At 44.1% G+C, this 15,173-nt stretch overlaps 1 protein-coding gene across 12 annotated transcripts in view; it reads left to right on the forward strand.

Moving 5' to 3' along the window:
• The window catches only part of LOC307202410 (ankyrin repeat and fibronectin type-III domain-containing protein 1-like), a 363,651-nt gene that overhangs the window by 308,367 nt on the left and 40,111 nt on the right, over nucleotides 1-15,173 (forward strand). For all 12 annotated transcript variants that reach the window (XM_079952309.1, XM_079952316.1, XM_079952315.1 and 9 more), the window contains 2 exons: nucleotides 13,100-13,301; nucleotides 13,817-14,024. In XM_079952309.1, coding sequence (XP_079808435.1) covers nucleotides 13,100-13,301; nucleotides 13,817-14,024 — 410 coding nt within the window. The remainder of the gene's footprint in view (nucleotides 1-13,099; nucleotides 13,302-13,816; nucleotides 14,025-15,173) is intronic.

Raw genomic sequence — 15,173 nt, forward strand, 5'->3', positions numbered from 1 at the left:
ACTTGATACAGAGCAGAGGAAGAAGAAGCAACAGGTTAAGGGATATGGTCTGGCAAATGATGGGTGGGGGGAATAAGTAAGAGTAATGGTCAGGAAGAGTGTTTGAAGAGGAAATTTATGTGCAAGGGCTGATACTCTTTGTCTGTATAGAATGCTAAGCATATTGAACTGGCTCACCACCAACAGCAGCATGTCTCTTTAGAAAGACTTGAAGCAGTTTCCAGCTGACCCAGGAAGGGAGGGGCATGCTGTTATTTCACTGTGGATCTGAGTGAGAACAGTAGAGAGGTTGGAATGTGTGTCCCTCGTAACCCTGGGTTGCACCGATTCCAGTCAGTCTGGTGCCGAGATTCGGGTTTCACTGTGGATTTTAAAATCGGCCATATTTAGCATGTGCTTTGCTGGCCCTGTCAGGGAGGGGGAACCCACAGCACAACTAATAAAAAAAAACAAAACCAAACAAAAACAATGTAATTAAAGGGAACTGTGTGTTCCCATAGCAAGAACATTTGCCCAACATTTCCTCACTTCGTTATTTAATGTTAAGCAGCAATTAGGGGTTGGCGATGAGGAATGCACTGGGGAAAACCCGCTGAGCTTCTCCAATATCTAATTTGAGGAAAAGGGAAGGAGACAGTCCGTCAAGCATACCATCCAGGTTCTCCTAGCAAGGATGGCATGCAGTTCAACCATACTGATTAAATAGGTGCAGTACTTTTTCCCCCTGTGCATACCAGTTGTTGATTTGTACCAACCTCATACCCCTAATATTGGAGCTTAGTCTCTAAATATACCTGTTTAGTTGGCAGGATAACATCATCCTGGTTTCAGTCCTGGACCTGACAATTCTACTAATACATTTCTGAAAGTTATACTGAGAGCTAGGTTTGTGTGGCACACTGCAAAAACAAAGGTTGTAATCCCATAAATGTGGGTAGTACATGAAGTTAAGGTGGTGAGATTTCCATAACGGGGCATGGCAGCCACCAGGCCTCATGGGGAAACTTGTCACTAGATATGCTTTCTCCAAGGTGTCAGTGCATGTTGTGCACAGTGGAGACAAGAAATGTTAATACACTTCTCTATCCTAGCCGAAGATAATATACCACTGTTTTCATTATTGAATAAAATGACTAGAGGAACTAACTATTTATCCTGTCCACCTCCCCCCCCAAATAATAATAATAATAATAATAATAATAATAATAATAATGACAACATTAAAATACTGTGTAAGCTTGCTGAATGAATGCTAGTAGTAGAGGGACTTCCTCCTTTTCCCATCATGAAAATATGAACAAAAATGGTGCTATGTTACATCAAGCCATGATCGTTTGGGTTGCAAGCATCCCAAATGCTCTTCAGTCAAGCTGTATAAGAATTCAGTGATGGACAAAGACCAAGCAGCTTTAATTCTATAAGAATCCTGTAAAATTGTCAGTTTGGTTTAAAGCCAGGTATCTATCCCTTGCTGTCTCTATCTTCTGAGCATTGAAGCTTCAGGCACTATAAATTACTCCCTCAATGGGAAGGAGAAAGGGAATGAGGAACTGCAGAGATTCCCTTTGGCATCGTCCAGACACCTGGTTGAGAGAGAAGATGCAGGAAGCAATAGCAATTCTATTTAGCTTATATAAATGACAAAATAAAATCAATTTAATTATTTGTGCTGCAGAGAAATCTCTGATAAATGAAAGAAGTGTTACGGGTAGGGCAAACTGGCATTTGCAGGCACTCATTAAGAAGACAGAGAGATGATTGATAAGCTGTGTTTGTACATGTAGAATAGAAACCACAGATGACAGATATGCCAGGTTTCCAGAAGCCTCTAAGAGAAATCCTTTCAGTACTACCGCTTCTTCTAATGGAAGGATTTCTAAAAATCCCAGTTCAAGAGACTGCTTTATAAAATCAGAAGAACCTAGTTAGTAAGAGACATCATTCTTGCGAGTCACAGTTCATGGAGGAAATGTATGGTATGCTATATATGTTTAAAGATACCCCCTAAAAAAAACAACCCCAGGACAACATAGGTTTATTTGCTTTTTTGCAGTTTTGTCTCATAAGTAAATGGCATGGTTTGGTGGGGAAGGGAGGAATTGCTAGTGATCAAGCAGGCCAGTTTTCCAATGAGAGTGACTTGTTTTTTTGTTGGCAACTCCCTCCCTGTTGTGCACAGAAAGGAAATAAATCCTTCTCCACTGAGGTTCTCCTACACTCAGCATATTTCTGGGATGTAAGAATTTGCCTCATTTATATTTGTGTAGGACACTGATGATTTCTCTCCTTAACCTCTGACATCCCTGTGAAGACCACCCACAAGACCTCCAATTAGGATTAACAATGATAGTGATGCTGCTAATTATGTGAGATGGGCACACACTTGTAGAGGCAGAAAGCCTGCAGTCTCTTCTGCCTGCAGAGCTGAATCCAGTTTGGCAAAATGGGTGCAGACTTTTGGTACAAAATCTTGTGCAGTTTAAGAGCTGTTTACTAGAAACAGTTTACTTTGTTTAACTGGAATTGGTTTAAGCTTTATGATAACATCTGACTATGAAGATGGCACACGTATCTAAAGCAGTAAAGAACGGACTTGCCAAATGTCCCCTTAGACTTTTAATGAACTCTTTCAATTGCAAATAACTTGTGCATATGTAAAAGCTGTAAGGAAATATATTGCAACTTTCTTGGAAGTAATATATTTCAAGTGGCTTGCATGATCTTGAGACGTCTCTCCCTTTCTCTCCCCTTTGCATCTCTCAAGTTTCCTCTCATTCATTATCTGAGAATAAGGGGATGTGAGCTTGTTCATAATGGATTTCCCTCACAATGAATGTTGCTAAGATTACTACTCATTCTATAGTAGACACCACTTTTAAACAGCAACAGAAAACAAACAAACCCGCAGTCTGTTGGCTCCTGCTTTGTGGTTAACTGCAGGCCTCTTCTCCTGGAGTTCTGTTGGCATCATTAGGGATGCAGGAGAACAAACAAAAATATTTTTGGCGTGAGTAGAAGCTCTATAAGTTAAGTTATTGTTCTTACAAGACCAAACATGCATGTTAACTTCAGCTCTTTTCAAAACAAGATGGTTTGCCAAATGGGAGAAGGATGAAGTAAAGGCCAGATTTTGAAACAAAATTCTGAGCCCAGCCTTTCATGGATATATAGAGATTTCCCATGCCTTCAAAATAGATTTTAATGTCATACATCCACATTGCTTTGATCAGTTTCAGATAACAGCACTGGTTGATTATTTTTCAGGCCCCCGGCAGGTGTGCTGTGGGGTGCCACAGGGTACCATCTTGTCCCCAGTACTGCTTAACATCTACACAAAGCCATTGGGAGCAGCCATTAGGAGATTTAGGGTCTGGTATCATCAGCGCAGTGATGTCACCCAGCTCTATTTCTCTCTAACACCAGAATCAGGAGAGGCTGTGCAAGCTATGGACCAGTGTGTGGACTCTGTGGTAGGAAGGATGAAGGCCAACAAACTGAGTCTGAAACCTGGCAAGACAGAAGTGCTGTGGGAGAGAGGTTCCAAAGTCCGAATAATAGGTCAATTGCCTGCTTTGGACAGAGTTATACTCCCCCTGTAGTCTAGGGTACTTTCGGATCCATCTTTGTCACACAAAGCCCATGTTACCTCAGTGGTTACAAGTGCCTTTCACCAACATTGGCAGGTAAGACAGCTGTGGCTATTTTTGGGCCAGGATAGACTGACCACTGTTGTCCATATACTGGTGATCTCCTGATTGCATTACTGAATTGCACTTTATGTGCAGCTACCCCTGAGGTTGGCCCAGAACCTGCCGCATGTGCAAAATGCATTTACTTGATGGCTCCCTGGACCAAAATACTGCCATCATGTTACACTGGCTGTCCCTGGCTCCAATGGCAAGGCAGATGAGGAGAGTGGTGAAGTGGGGGGGGGGGGGGAGGTCATTGATTATTGTTGTTGTTCGAGGTGTTTTTAGTTGAACATAGAATATTATTCGTAGGTGATGCCATGTCTCGTACGCATGCACTCCTGCAAACCCCTCCCCCATTGTGTCTTCTTTTTTGCTCTTCGGAATATGGCAACCCTAGGTTATACAAGATCTAAATGGAATCCCAGCAAGTAATCTGACTGCTGCATTTTGGGCCAATTGAAGTTTCTGGGTCATCTTCATGGGCAGCCCCATGTAGAGTGCATTGCACCAGAGCACGGGGTACAGTGCCCAAGTCATCAAAAGAGGTTACAGCTGGTAAATCAGTCAGAGCTGAAAAAAGGCACTCCTAGTCACTAAGATCACCTGAGCCTCCATGAACAATGTTGGATTCAGGAGCAACCCCAAACTACGAAACTGCTCTGTATTTTTCTGATTCTGTCAGTTTATTGGTCCACATCCAACTCATCACTGAGTCCAAGCACTGGTCTAGCACCTCAACCACCTCTCCTAATTCAGATAGAACAGAGAGACAGAGCTGGGTGTCATCTGCATATTGATGATACTTCACTTCAAATCTCCTGATGACAGCTCCAAGAAGCTTCATATAGATGTTAAAATAGCATGGGGGATAAGATGGAAACCTGTGGGACACCACAGGACAATTCCCATGTTGCCGAACAGTAGCTTCCCATAACTACCCACTTCCAGGTATGTCATGGGAGGGGAGCAAGGGCCCCCAAAATTTTCAAGGAGGGGGCCGGGCCCCCTCAAAATTAAATGGCAGCTGTGTGCACACACCACAGGGCATATTCGCATGTGCACAACAAAGCAGCATGCTGCAGAGCATGCACAAATAATGTCAGCATACCCTGTGTACATGGTGTGCTGATGTCGCGCAGCCCCAGCCTCTTCAATTGTGGGGACAAGGCAGCTTGCCCACTCCAGAGACAATAGATATACAGCAGAGGACAGTGTTTGGGGGAACATCCACAAGGAGACACTTACAACGGTCATACATAACTGAGTCCCAAGTTCTCACATGGGACGAAAACTCTGTATTCCCTCCTGTCTCACACCAGGAAAGACACAGTTCAATGCAGGGTTGGGCTTTCACTCCAAGGACATGAAACCACTTTCACGTGCCCCAGTCCAGACCACATCCAGCCTCTCACCTCAGAAATGGCCTACAGAAAACATAACAAATTCCCCAGACAAACAAGACCACACACAAACCCATGCCTGACGAAACAATAAATGGGAATGAGCCCTTACTCTCATCACCCCGCCAGTGAATTCAAGGACATATTCCAGCCAAGCAAAAACACCTGACATGTGAAGCAGGGCCAATGAGGAGTGTAGCATGTGAAGAAAGCATTTGGTATAGACAAAGTTCTGATGTCCAGATAAAGAGGATGCCTGGAGTGTCACATTCAGCCCCCAGGCCTGAGCATCACCCCGAGTCTAAGGTTAAAAAATAATGCATGAAGTAACTCTGACAAGCAGACTGTTTTGTATAATGCCGCATAAAATCCTATGCCCTTTTAAATTATGCATTTTTGGGGGGGGGAGGGTTATTGGGTTGTTGTTTTTATTTTGATTATATATTTTCTGGTTTTATATTCTGATTTTGTTTTGTTTACCGCCCTGAGACCTTCGGGTATAGGGGGTATTTAAATTCAATAAATAATAAAAATAAAAGTGTCATAGGCAGATGTGGAATATATTGGAATACTGTATAACTTCCAGTGGGAGTTACTCCTACTAAACCCAAGGGTGAGGAACCTCCGGCCTTCCAGATGTTGTTGGACTACAACTCCCATTATCCCTTGCTATTAGCATGCTTGCTGGGACTGATGAGTGTTAAGAGTCAAAACAACACAATTTCCCCCCACTCTGCCCTAACCAGTTCTTTCTTATTACTATTTTCCACCATTCTTTCTAGTCAAGTGCAGGAGGCAAAAGCAGCCTTCAGCATTAAGCTTCTTTGCCCACAATTATGTTTTCTGTATCTTTATATATAGTTTGACTTATGCCAGATTGGTTGTTGTTATTTTCTAGTTAACCAAGGTCATTCTCTACTTCTGGTGTTTCTGTATTTACTTCACTAGTTGCTTGGGGGGGGGGGGTTCCTGAATTTTGCACGAATAAAATCAGGCAGATGGGCAAATGAATTTCATTGAGCTATGTTTTCCTTAGGGACGCAGGTGGTGCTGTGGGTTAAAGCCTCAGCGCCTAGGGCTTGCCGATCGAAAGGTCGGCGGTTCGAATCCCTGCGGCGGGGTGCGCTCCCGCTGCTCGGTCCCAGCACCTGCCAACCTAGCAGTTCGAAAGCACCTCCGGGTGCAAGTAGATAAATAGGGACCGCTTACCAGCGGGAAGGTAAACGGCGTTTCCGTGTGTGGCTCTGGCTCTGGCTCTGGCCAGAGCAGCGATGTTACGCTGGCCACGTGACCCGGAAGTGTCTCCGGACAGCGCTGGCCCCTGGCCTCTTAAGTGAGATGGGCGCACAACCCCAGAGTCTGTCAAGACTGGCCCGTACGGGCAGGGGTACCTTTACCTTTACCTTTTTATGTTTTCCTTATTATTCATGAAAATTGATACATTCTGTGGCTCTGCTCATGAACAGCCAATGCCCATTGTGCACAGTAATAGAACTGTAGTGGTCCTGTGCTTTTACTGGGGTCCTTTCTTGTTCCTGGCTGAAGACCACAGTCAGTGGCAAGTACCCAGGGGAGTAGCTGGGGGGTGCAGGGTGGGCAGCTGCCCTCCCCCAACCAAGTAAATAAATAGAAATACTTAACTAACTGACCAATTGCACCAGAGATATCTCAGTTCTGCTCCCTCCTCACATAAAGCCTGCCCCCCAATAATTCCTGGCTACGCACATGCAAGTACCTACAGATCACTTTACTATGGGACTGAGAGGTCTAGAGTTGACTTGGAGCTAATTTTTTTGAGCTTTGAAGTTTGTGTTCCAAGCCATACATCCACAGAGGAAACTGTTCAGAATTAAAAGGACCACATGCCATTCCCAGAGGTATGTCCTCTTGGCAGAGCTGAGGTGCTTTATTTTGCATTTGGATTCAATATGGTTGTGGAGGTGTGTCCTCATGAGCTGCAAATCATTCCAGGGAAGAGTTCAGGTCAGAGGATGAGGTGTAGCAGCAGCAGCAAATGGAAACATCACTGTTCCCTTGGGCTCAACCTCCTTAATGGGAGTCTAATGGGATGCTTACTTTGGTGACTGCCTCCTGAGGGTGTTCATAAAACCAGTTATTCTTGCCCTCCATGTCTTTTGTTCCTTGTACTGATGAAGGGGAATTGGGATCCAGGGCCATGGCAGGTTACAGTCTTCTGGCTCCACACAGTATTTGGGTGTCTTTGGAATATTGTTTCTGATTGAATTATGTTGTTTAACATTTAAAAAACCTACAGCTGCACATGCCCTCAAGATCATCTTCGAAATCTTTACAATTTGAATCTAAAAATTAATCTGCTATTCTTTACAAATGGTTCAGTTAGTTGCATAAATGACTTAACTAGGTTTTAATAGTTCTTCTAGGACTTGGGCACACATGTGGCTTCAGGCTGAGCCAGCAAGTCTGTCACTCAATCATAGCTGTAGTGTGAGAACACAAACACTTGGGGGTAATTGATGCTAAATCCATAGCAATTTACACCTCATTAGAGAGGTGTGAACTAACTCCTAGCTACCTGCCTAATTGAATTTCAGAGAGATTAGGATGCTTGTTCTTCTTTGCCTCTATGTTGTGATGTGACTAAACTGGTGAACTGCAGCTTGAAATCTTGATTCAGCTTATGGTCCTGATTCAGCAAGACCAGACTAATTCCTGAATAGACAATAAATTCTTCCTGCTGAGCCTTGCTCATTTCCAATTTGTTCTTTGCTCCTGCTTCTTCTTCTTCTGATCTGGTTCTGTGATATTACCATGCCTTGTTTGTTCAACCCCAGATTAATCTATTCTCTGATGGTTCTCATTCAGCTTCTAAAGGGAGCTGTCCTTATTAACTGATGCTTTTTGAACTTTATGGCTCTTGGGTTTTTCCTTGGCATGGAGTATACATAGTACATAATAGCTAGTGTGATAGCTTTATAGGCTGAATCACCCGGTTCTTTCTATTTGTGTAACCAGGTTTAGATTCTTGCTTCCTGGTTTGGTGACCAGAACCTATGGTAAATGGTACTCCTTAGGTTAAGACTTGTGGTTTCATGTAAATGGCAATGCAGAAATGGGGACCAGACATCACAGTAAGCATAACACAGATGTGGCTCATGTTGAGTATCGAGAGAAAATTCTGAGGCACTTAACACGGCCCCATCTTTGGACCATGGCTTGTGTGAATAGGCCAGGGATCAGCAAACTTTTTCAGCAGGGGGCCAGTCCACTGTCCTTCAGACCTTGTGGGGGGCTGGACTATATTTTTTGGGGGAGCATGAATGAATTCCTATGCCCCACAAATAACCCAGAGATGCATTTTAAATAAAAGAGCACATTGTACTCATGTAGAAACACAATGATACTTGAACAGTCCGCGGGCCGGATTTAGAAGGCAATTGGGCTGGATCTGGCCCCTGGGCCTTAGTTTGCCTACCCTTGGAATAGGCTGTTAACAGCCCCTTAACAAGAGAGGTCAGCTTTTAAAAGTTAGTGTAAATCACATGGCCGCCAAATGTTCTACATCAACACCTCCTAATAGAGAACGCTTACAACTGTGTGGGGCTTCCATACTGACATAGATAAAGTTTAATGTTTGTATGGCACTTTCAAGTGTTCAGACTGTTTCACATGCCTTATCTTGTTGTAATCATTGCAACAACCCTATAAAGTCAGTGCTGTTATCACTCGTATTGTACTGTATATGTGGGGACTGAGGCTGAGAAAGAATGACTTGCCTAATGCCACTTTATTATTATTTAATTAACAAAATGTATATAGCTTTAAATTAATGAACAACCTATGAGTAGTTTACTCAAGCTGGAATTTCCTGATTCACAGCTCAATCTCTTAGCCACTACACTGTACAGTGGTGCCTCGCAAGACGAAATTAATTCGTTCCGCAAGTTTTTTCTTCTTGCGAGTTTTTCGTCTTGCGAAGCACGGTTTCCCATAGGAATGCATTGAAAATCAATCAATGCGTTCCTATGGAAACCGCCTTCAGACCAGGTCCAGGGACAGTCTGTCCCCCAACCTCTTCTGAAGGCTGGGGGGGGGGGGCGACAAGGGCTTTTCTTCCCACCGCCAGCCTTCAGAAGGCTGTTCTGAAGGCTGGTGGTGGGAAGAAAAGCCCTTCTCCCCACCTCCCGTCCCGCAAGCTCCGGGGACAGGAGGGCTTTGCTGCCGACCCCCAGCATTTTAAAAGCCCCCGGGACAGCGGAAGTCTTCTGAAGGCAGGCGGTGGGCGAAAGTCTTTGCTCCCCCCCGCCTGCCTTCAAAAGCCGTCCAGGATACCGGAGAAACGCGCTGCGCTTCTCCGCTATCCCGGGAAGGCCGGCGGGGGGGGAGCAAAGACTTTTGCCCCCCGTCGGCCTTCAGAAGAGGTCCAGGACCTCTTCTGAAGGCCGGCGGTGGGCGAAAGTCTTTGCTCCCGATGGCCAGCATTTTAAAAGCAGTCCGGGATAGCGGGAAAATGCAGCGCGCTTCCCTGCTATCCCAGACCGCTTTTAAAATGCTGGCGGTGGGGAGCAAAGCCTTTCGGCCCCCGCCGGCTTTCCTGGACCACTTCTGAAGGCCGGAGGGGGGCGAAAGGCTTTGCTCCCCACCGCCAGCATTTAAAAGAGGTCCCCGGAGATTTCCCTATGGGCTTTCTTCTTGCGAAGCAAGCCCATAGGGAAATTCATCTTGCGAAACAACTCAAAAACGGAAAACTCTTTCGTCTTGCGAGTTTTTTGTTTTGCGAGGCGTTCGTCTTGCGAGGCACCACTGTACCTTTAGGCATCAATAAGGACTCTTAGCTAGTAAGGTAAAGGTAAAGAACCCCTGGATGGTTAAGTCCAGTCAAAGGTGACTGTGAGGTGTGGTGCGCATTTGCTTTTCCGGCCGAGGGGGATGGCATTTGTCCACAGACAGCTTTCTGGGTCATGTGACCAGCATGACTAAACTGCTACTGGTGCACGAAGGAAGCCAGGCCACACAGAAATGCTGTTTAGCTTCCCACCACAACGGTACCTATTTATCTACTTGCACTGGTATGCTTTCAAACTTGGGGGATCACTGTGCACATGCTGTTGTGTCCCAGCCATGTTGTTAGAGAACCACCAAGTGTTTTCCCACTCTAGAACAGGTGGCAGAATTCAGAAGATCTCAGGTTAAATTTATTGCCTCTCCAGTTAAAGCAGCAGATAGAAGGTGATGTGGAAGATCACTAGTGGAGAACAATATTGGGCTTGATGGACTATTAGTCTGACCTGATATAAGGCCAGCTACATACTGTATGTATCAGATCAAATGTTAAGATTTGAATATTAGATGCTATATATCACTCCTAAGCTTTTTTTGTTTTAGGATGGTTCATGGAGTTAGAACATTCCCTACCATGCTTCTATTAGGCATATTCTGAAGGGCAAATTTCTGGCCATTTTTTGTTGTGCTTACAGAAAATCACACAACTGAATAGCACACATGGCATACTTTTTGATGGCGTGCTATTAGAAATGAGCCCTCCAGAACTTCTGTGTGATATAGATGTATGTCAACCCTTTATTTAACAATGGAACAAATGTTTCACATGTCCAAACTTGCCCTATTTGCATATGATCACATCAATAACAATACCAGACAGTGATGAACTCAGATACACTACTACCCTGATTAAACATACAGAAATATGCTTGGTGCTGTCAAATCACTTGGACCTGACCTCTAGTTACTGAGCTATCCTATTTTAGGCAAGAAACTGCTGAAACCTAAGTTCCCTCTCAAATTTCCACTCCTTTCAACCTAGGTACAAAAGAATTACTGCTTTTCTTACAGCACAGGCTCACCTACATTTGTAGGGAGACATGCTAATCTTCACAGCCTATCCCATGAGAATGCCTGGCAGGAGCAATCTCCCTTAGTTTCTGAGCTCTTAAGAAAGCAACATAATAAAAGGTAAAATAGTTGATATAATTCTGCTGCCCACAATGTCTCAGATAAAATCAAAGTGACGGAGTGAGTCAGTAAGGGTGCTATTAACACCCTCTGTGGGGCTGTCTTTGTAAATATTAATTGCCAGAGTTGGCTCTTGTTCAGCATGTGCTTCATCAGCATTGTGCTGAATCAAGGTTGTTTCATGTTAACTGTAATTTATTGATGCACTGGACATCCCCAAAAACCACTTCAGCACCTACATTTCTTAGTTCATTCCAGCCAGCTCAACAGATGGTTGGGCGATACAAATCTGTCTGGAGCTTTATAAATTGAGTCTGGATTCATGTAAGACAATCAGCCCAAAGGAAGTACAAATCAAACTGCATCCATTCAGCTTATATTTCACCACCTCAGAATGGCTGTATTACAGATCAGTCCTCATTCATGATGGATCATATGTTAATTCACATTAATTCAGGAAGGCAAAAGATGCTGTAGTACCACAGAGACATACCAGTTTATTATTCTGACCTGTGGTTTCATAAGCAAGAACTGTACACATCTGTCAAAGCAACACTATTTTAAGGTCTTGATTGGGTGACTCAAGCAGCAGGGTACAGGCTCCTTTCTCCCTGTGCCAATGGGGTAGTTTTCAAGCAAATGTTACTGTGGATCTGAACTATACTGCATTGCAGATGGCTGGAGAAGATACTGCAGCTGTCAGCCCAGCAGGATCAGGTGACCTGAGTAACCAACAGAGTCTTAGCTAGCCCTATATAATTCATCTGATTCCTAGGTTTGGGCAACTTGTGTAGGCCAAGCTGCTCACAGACTGGTTGAAAAAAAGTAAAGGTAAAGCACCAGTCAAAGGTGTATATGGGGTGCGGTGCTCATCTCGCTTCAGGCCAAGGGAGCCGGCGTTTGTCCACAGACAGCTTTCTGGGTCATATGATCAGCATGACTAAACTGCCTCTGGCACAACAGAACACTGTGACGGAAGCCAGAGTGTACGGAAATGCTGTTTACTTTCCTGCCGCAGTGATACCTATTTATCTATTTGTACTAGTGTGCTTTCGAACTGCTAGGTTGACAGGAGGTGGAACGGAGCAACGGGAGCTCACCTAGTTGCACGGATTCAAACCGCCAACCTTCCAATCAGCAAGCCCAAGAGGCTCAGTGATTTAGACCACAGTACCACCCATGTCCCTAGACTGGTTGAATCCCTGCCTAAATCTCTACCGAACTACTACTGTTTTGCCTACCTTGAGGCGGCCAGCACTGACAGCTATTTTAGTCAGTGTTTTGATTTGTGAGGAGGAAATATTCATAGTTTGGAGGGTAAGGGATAGACTTAAGCATAATATATGCATGGTTTAGATATTTGTGGTTTTAAAACTAGAGTTGAATCAATAAAGATCACTTTTCTCTACATGTGCCAAATTTTCCATTCAGAGGTTTTTTTTTTCTGTTATGTGAATTATGTCAGCTTGAAGCCTAGACTTGTGTCCTTACACAATTCTTCCATGTTACAATTTTGAACAAATCTAATTAAGACAAAAAAGTAATTGTTCACAGCTTAGATTTATTGGAGTTTAAATGTTTCCCTTTTTTTAGTCTGCTTATTATAGCAGCCTCATTTGAACCATGGCTAAGCATAATTGAGCAAACACAGTGAAAATCACAGCCACTTCACTCCTTCCCTGGACCTGCTGCTGCTATGCTTCCAGGCGCTAAACCATTCTTTGGCTTAATGTTACATGTGAATCCAGAGTCATGGTTTGTTACCTAGAGCTTGTGGTTTGTTTGGAGCAAAATAAAGGTTACAAGCCCAGGTTCACACATTTGCACACACACGGCTTAGCTGCTGTTAGTGTGGCAGCAGCAGGGCCAGGAAAGGAATGAAATGACCACCATTTTCGCTCTGTGCTCCTGCATACTTGCTTGTTCATACCAAACCTTAGCTTGGCTTAGCATTATGTCCAAATCAGACCATTGTGCATGGCTCTGGATTGGCCACCCTCTCCTTGTATTTCTAGACATTTAACATTCATCTGTCTTTTTCTTTTTGTTCATCAGGTCTTCCTCACCTAAAATGACACAGCAAATGAGAGACCCGCAGCTAGCCCAGTCTAGGAAGCAACCAGGACCCTCATCTCCAAATGCTGCTAAGAGGCTCTACCGGAACCTTTCTGGGAAATTCAGAGTTAACTACATGTCATTTGATGAAGGGAGCATAGCAGGGAGGAGTGAAAAGGATAAGCTCCGCAAATCCTATCCCGTGAGTACATTGATCTAACAACTGAAGAGCTCTGAGGGTTTTTAGAATTTTTATGTCCTGTTAGAAGAACAACTTCTGCACCATCCATACCATGGTTGCTGAAAGACTACCTGGCTGTTCCTTGCCACAGTGTGGCAATAGCTTTGGATTTTGGCTGCCTACCTACCCGCTGTTGTGTCATTAACTCTGAATGCATAGTGCGGCTGGTGTAAAGAAAAGGAGGCAAGCGGACTGCTGGACTTTGATAGGAACTTTAGAGGTGTCAAATATCTTCCTGACTCTGAGCTCTTGCAACCCACATTTACCCTGTCTCATTAGAGGTGTTATGGATATGGTAAATTTGGCTTGAGCTGCAGTGGGAAAGCAAAGTGTTGTCTTCTTCTCTTGGCCTCTGCACTGATCTACTCCACCCTCATTTCAATTTTATCTTGCTACTGTAGTGAAAGCAACTGAGCAGAGAAGACTGTGAAATGAGTGGCATACTTAAATTTGTGTGACTCTGTTCATCTCTGCAGTTTCAAGGCAATGCTGCACTCTTTGAGGCTGTTGAGCTGCAGGACCTTGATAAGGTGCAGGAGCTGCTCAAGCAGTTTAGCCTAGAGGAGCTGGATCTTAACACCCCAAACAGTGAGGGTCTTCTGCCACTGGATATTGCCATCATGACCAACAATGCACCTATTGCCAAGACTCTTTTGCTGGCTGGAGCCAAAGAAAGCCCTCACTGTAAGTAATCAGTCAATGGCCCAATCCTGTGACCCAATTTGTCCTTTCCCGTGGATGCTTAAGGAACTCTGACCACTTAGGTTTCTTGATATCATGAGCAATGGGAATTCTACTCTCTTTTGGTGAAATGTGGAAAATGAAAAGCATCTGAAAGGAATTAGCTGTAAAAAAGAGAACATATAGGACCCTGGAACTAGGGTTTCTGATGCCTAGCGTGCTCCTGTGTCTTTCATAGCTGGCTTATATGTTCCCTCAGTACAGGAAAAATCACATTGCTAGATTTTTCTGTGTTGTGCCTAAAGTACAGTAGCGCTTTCTTGAAACATGATGGTGCAAATGAAAGCTATAGCTAAAAGGTTCCAGAGCAGCATATCATCCTAGAAGCTGTAGTTATCAATCTGACTTGGTGTTAGGAATGATGCCAAGAGTGAATACCAAAGGAGGTTGGCACTGCCACAACCATAAAGAGTCACATCATCCTTGTGGCATGTTCCTAAGAGATTATTTCAGCTGATTTGCACACAATAAGAAGTGGGGCTGCAGGATAGATTCAAGCTGAGCCGTTTGTACTGTTTGAATCCTCACCCGAGGGATGCCAAAATTTACTCTCAAGACTGTTGTCTTGGAAGAGAACAGCTTTGCTGCAAGAAGCATTAATGATGCCTGATCAGGTGAAGTGAATAGAATGATGAGAAGGGAATTCACCTCATTTCAGATGACTAGCTAAGAGCAACAGGAAAATCTTCATCTGCTAGTTATTTGCAGGTAGTCTGCCTCATGAATAAGCTGACAGTTCTGGTATTAGGGTCAGGAACAGATTGCCCTTTCTTCAAATGAAGGGATTTCTGTGAATGGAGAGCAGAAGGGGAGTGACTTTGAATAAGTGTTTATTAGTACTTTTCCCCTGGAGATTGGGGGGGGGGGTATTCTCTCACAAGTTTGTGTTCTCTCTGTGTCTCTCTCACACATACACACACAAAAATAGGTTGCGCTAGATGCAGCCACTGGGGTCTCTGCTTGCTGGGTGGCCCACACAGAGAGTAGCCACAGGCCTAGCTGGCACTGTGTGTAATAATGGAGTTCAGTGAAAGGAGATAGAAAAGAGGTGTGTATTTCTTTGCTGCCTAGCCATAGGAGTCAGGCAAACCA

The sequence above is a fragment of the Podarcis cretensis genome, assembly GCF_951804945.1.
Source record: "Podarcis cretensis genome assembly, chromosome: 14".
Classification (NCBI taxonomy): domain Eukaryota; kingdom Metazoa; phylum Chordata; class Lepidosauria; order Squamata; family Lacertidae; genus Podarcis; species Podarcis cretensis.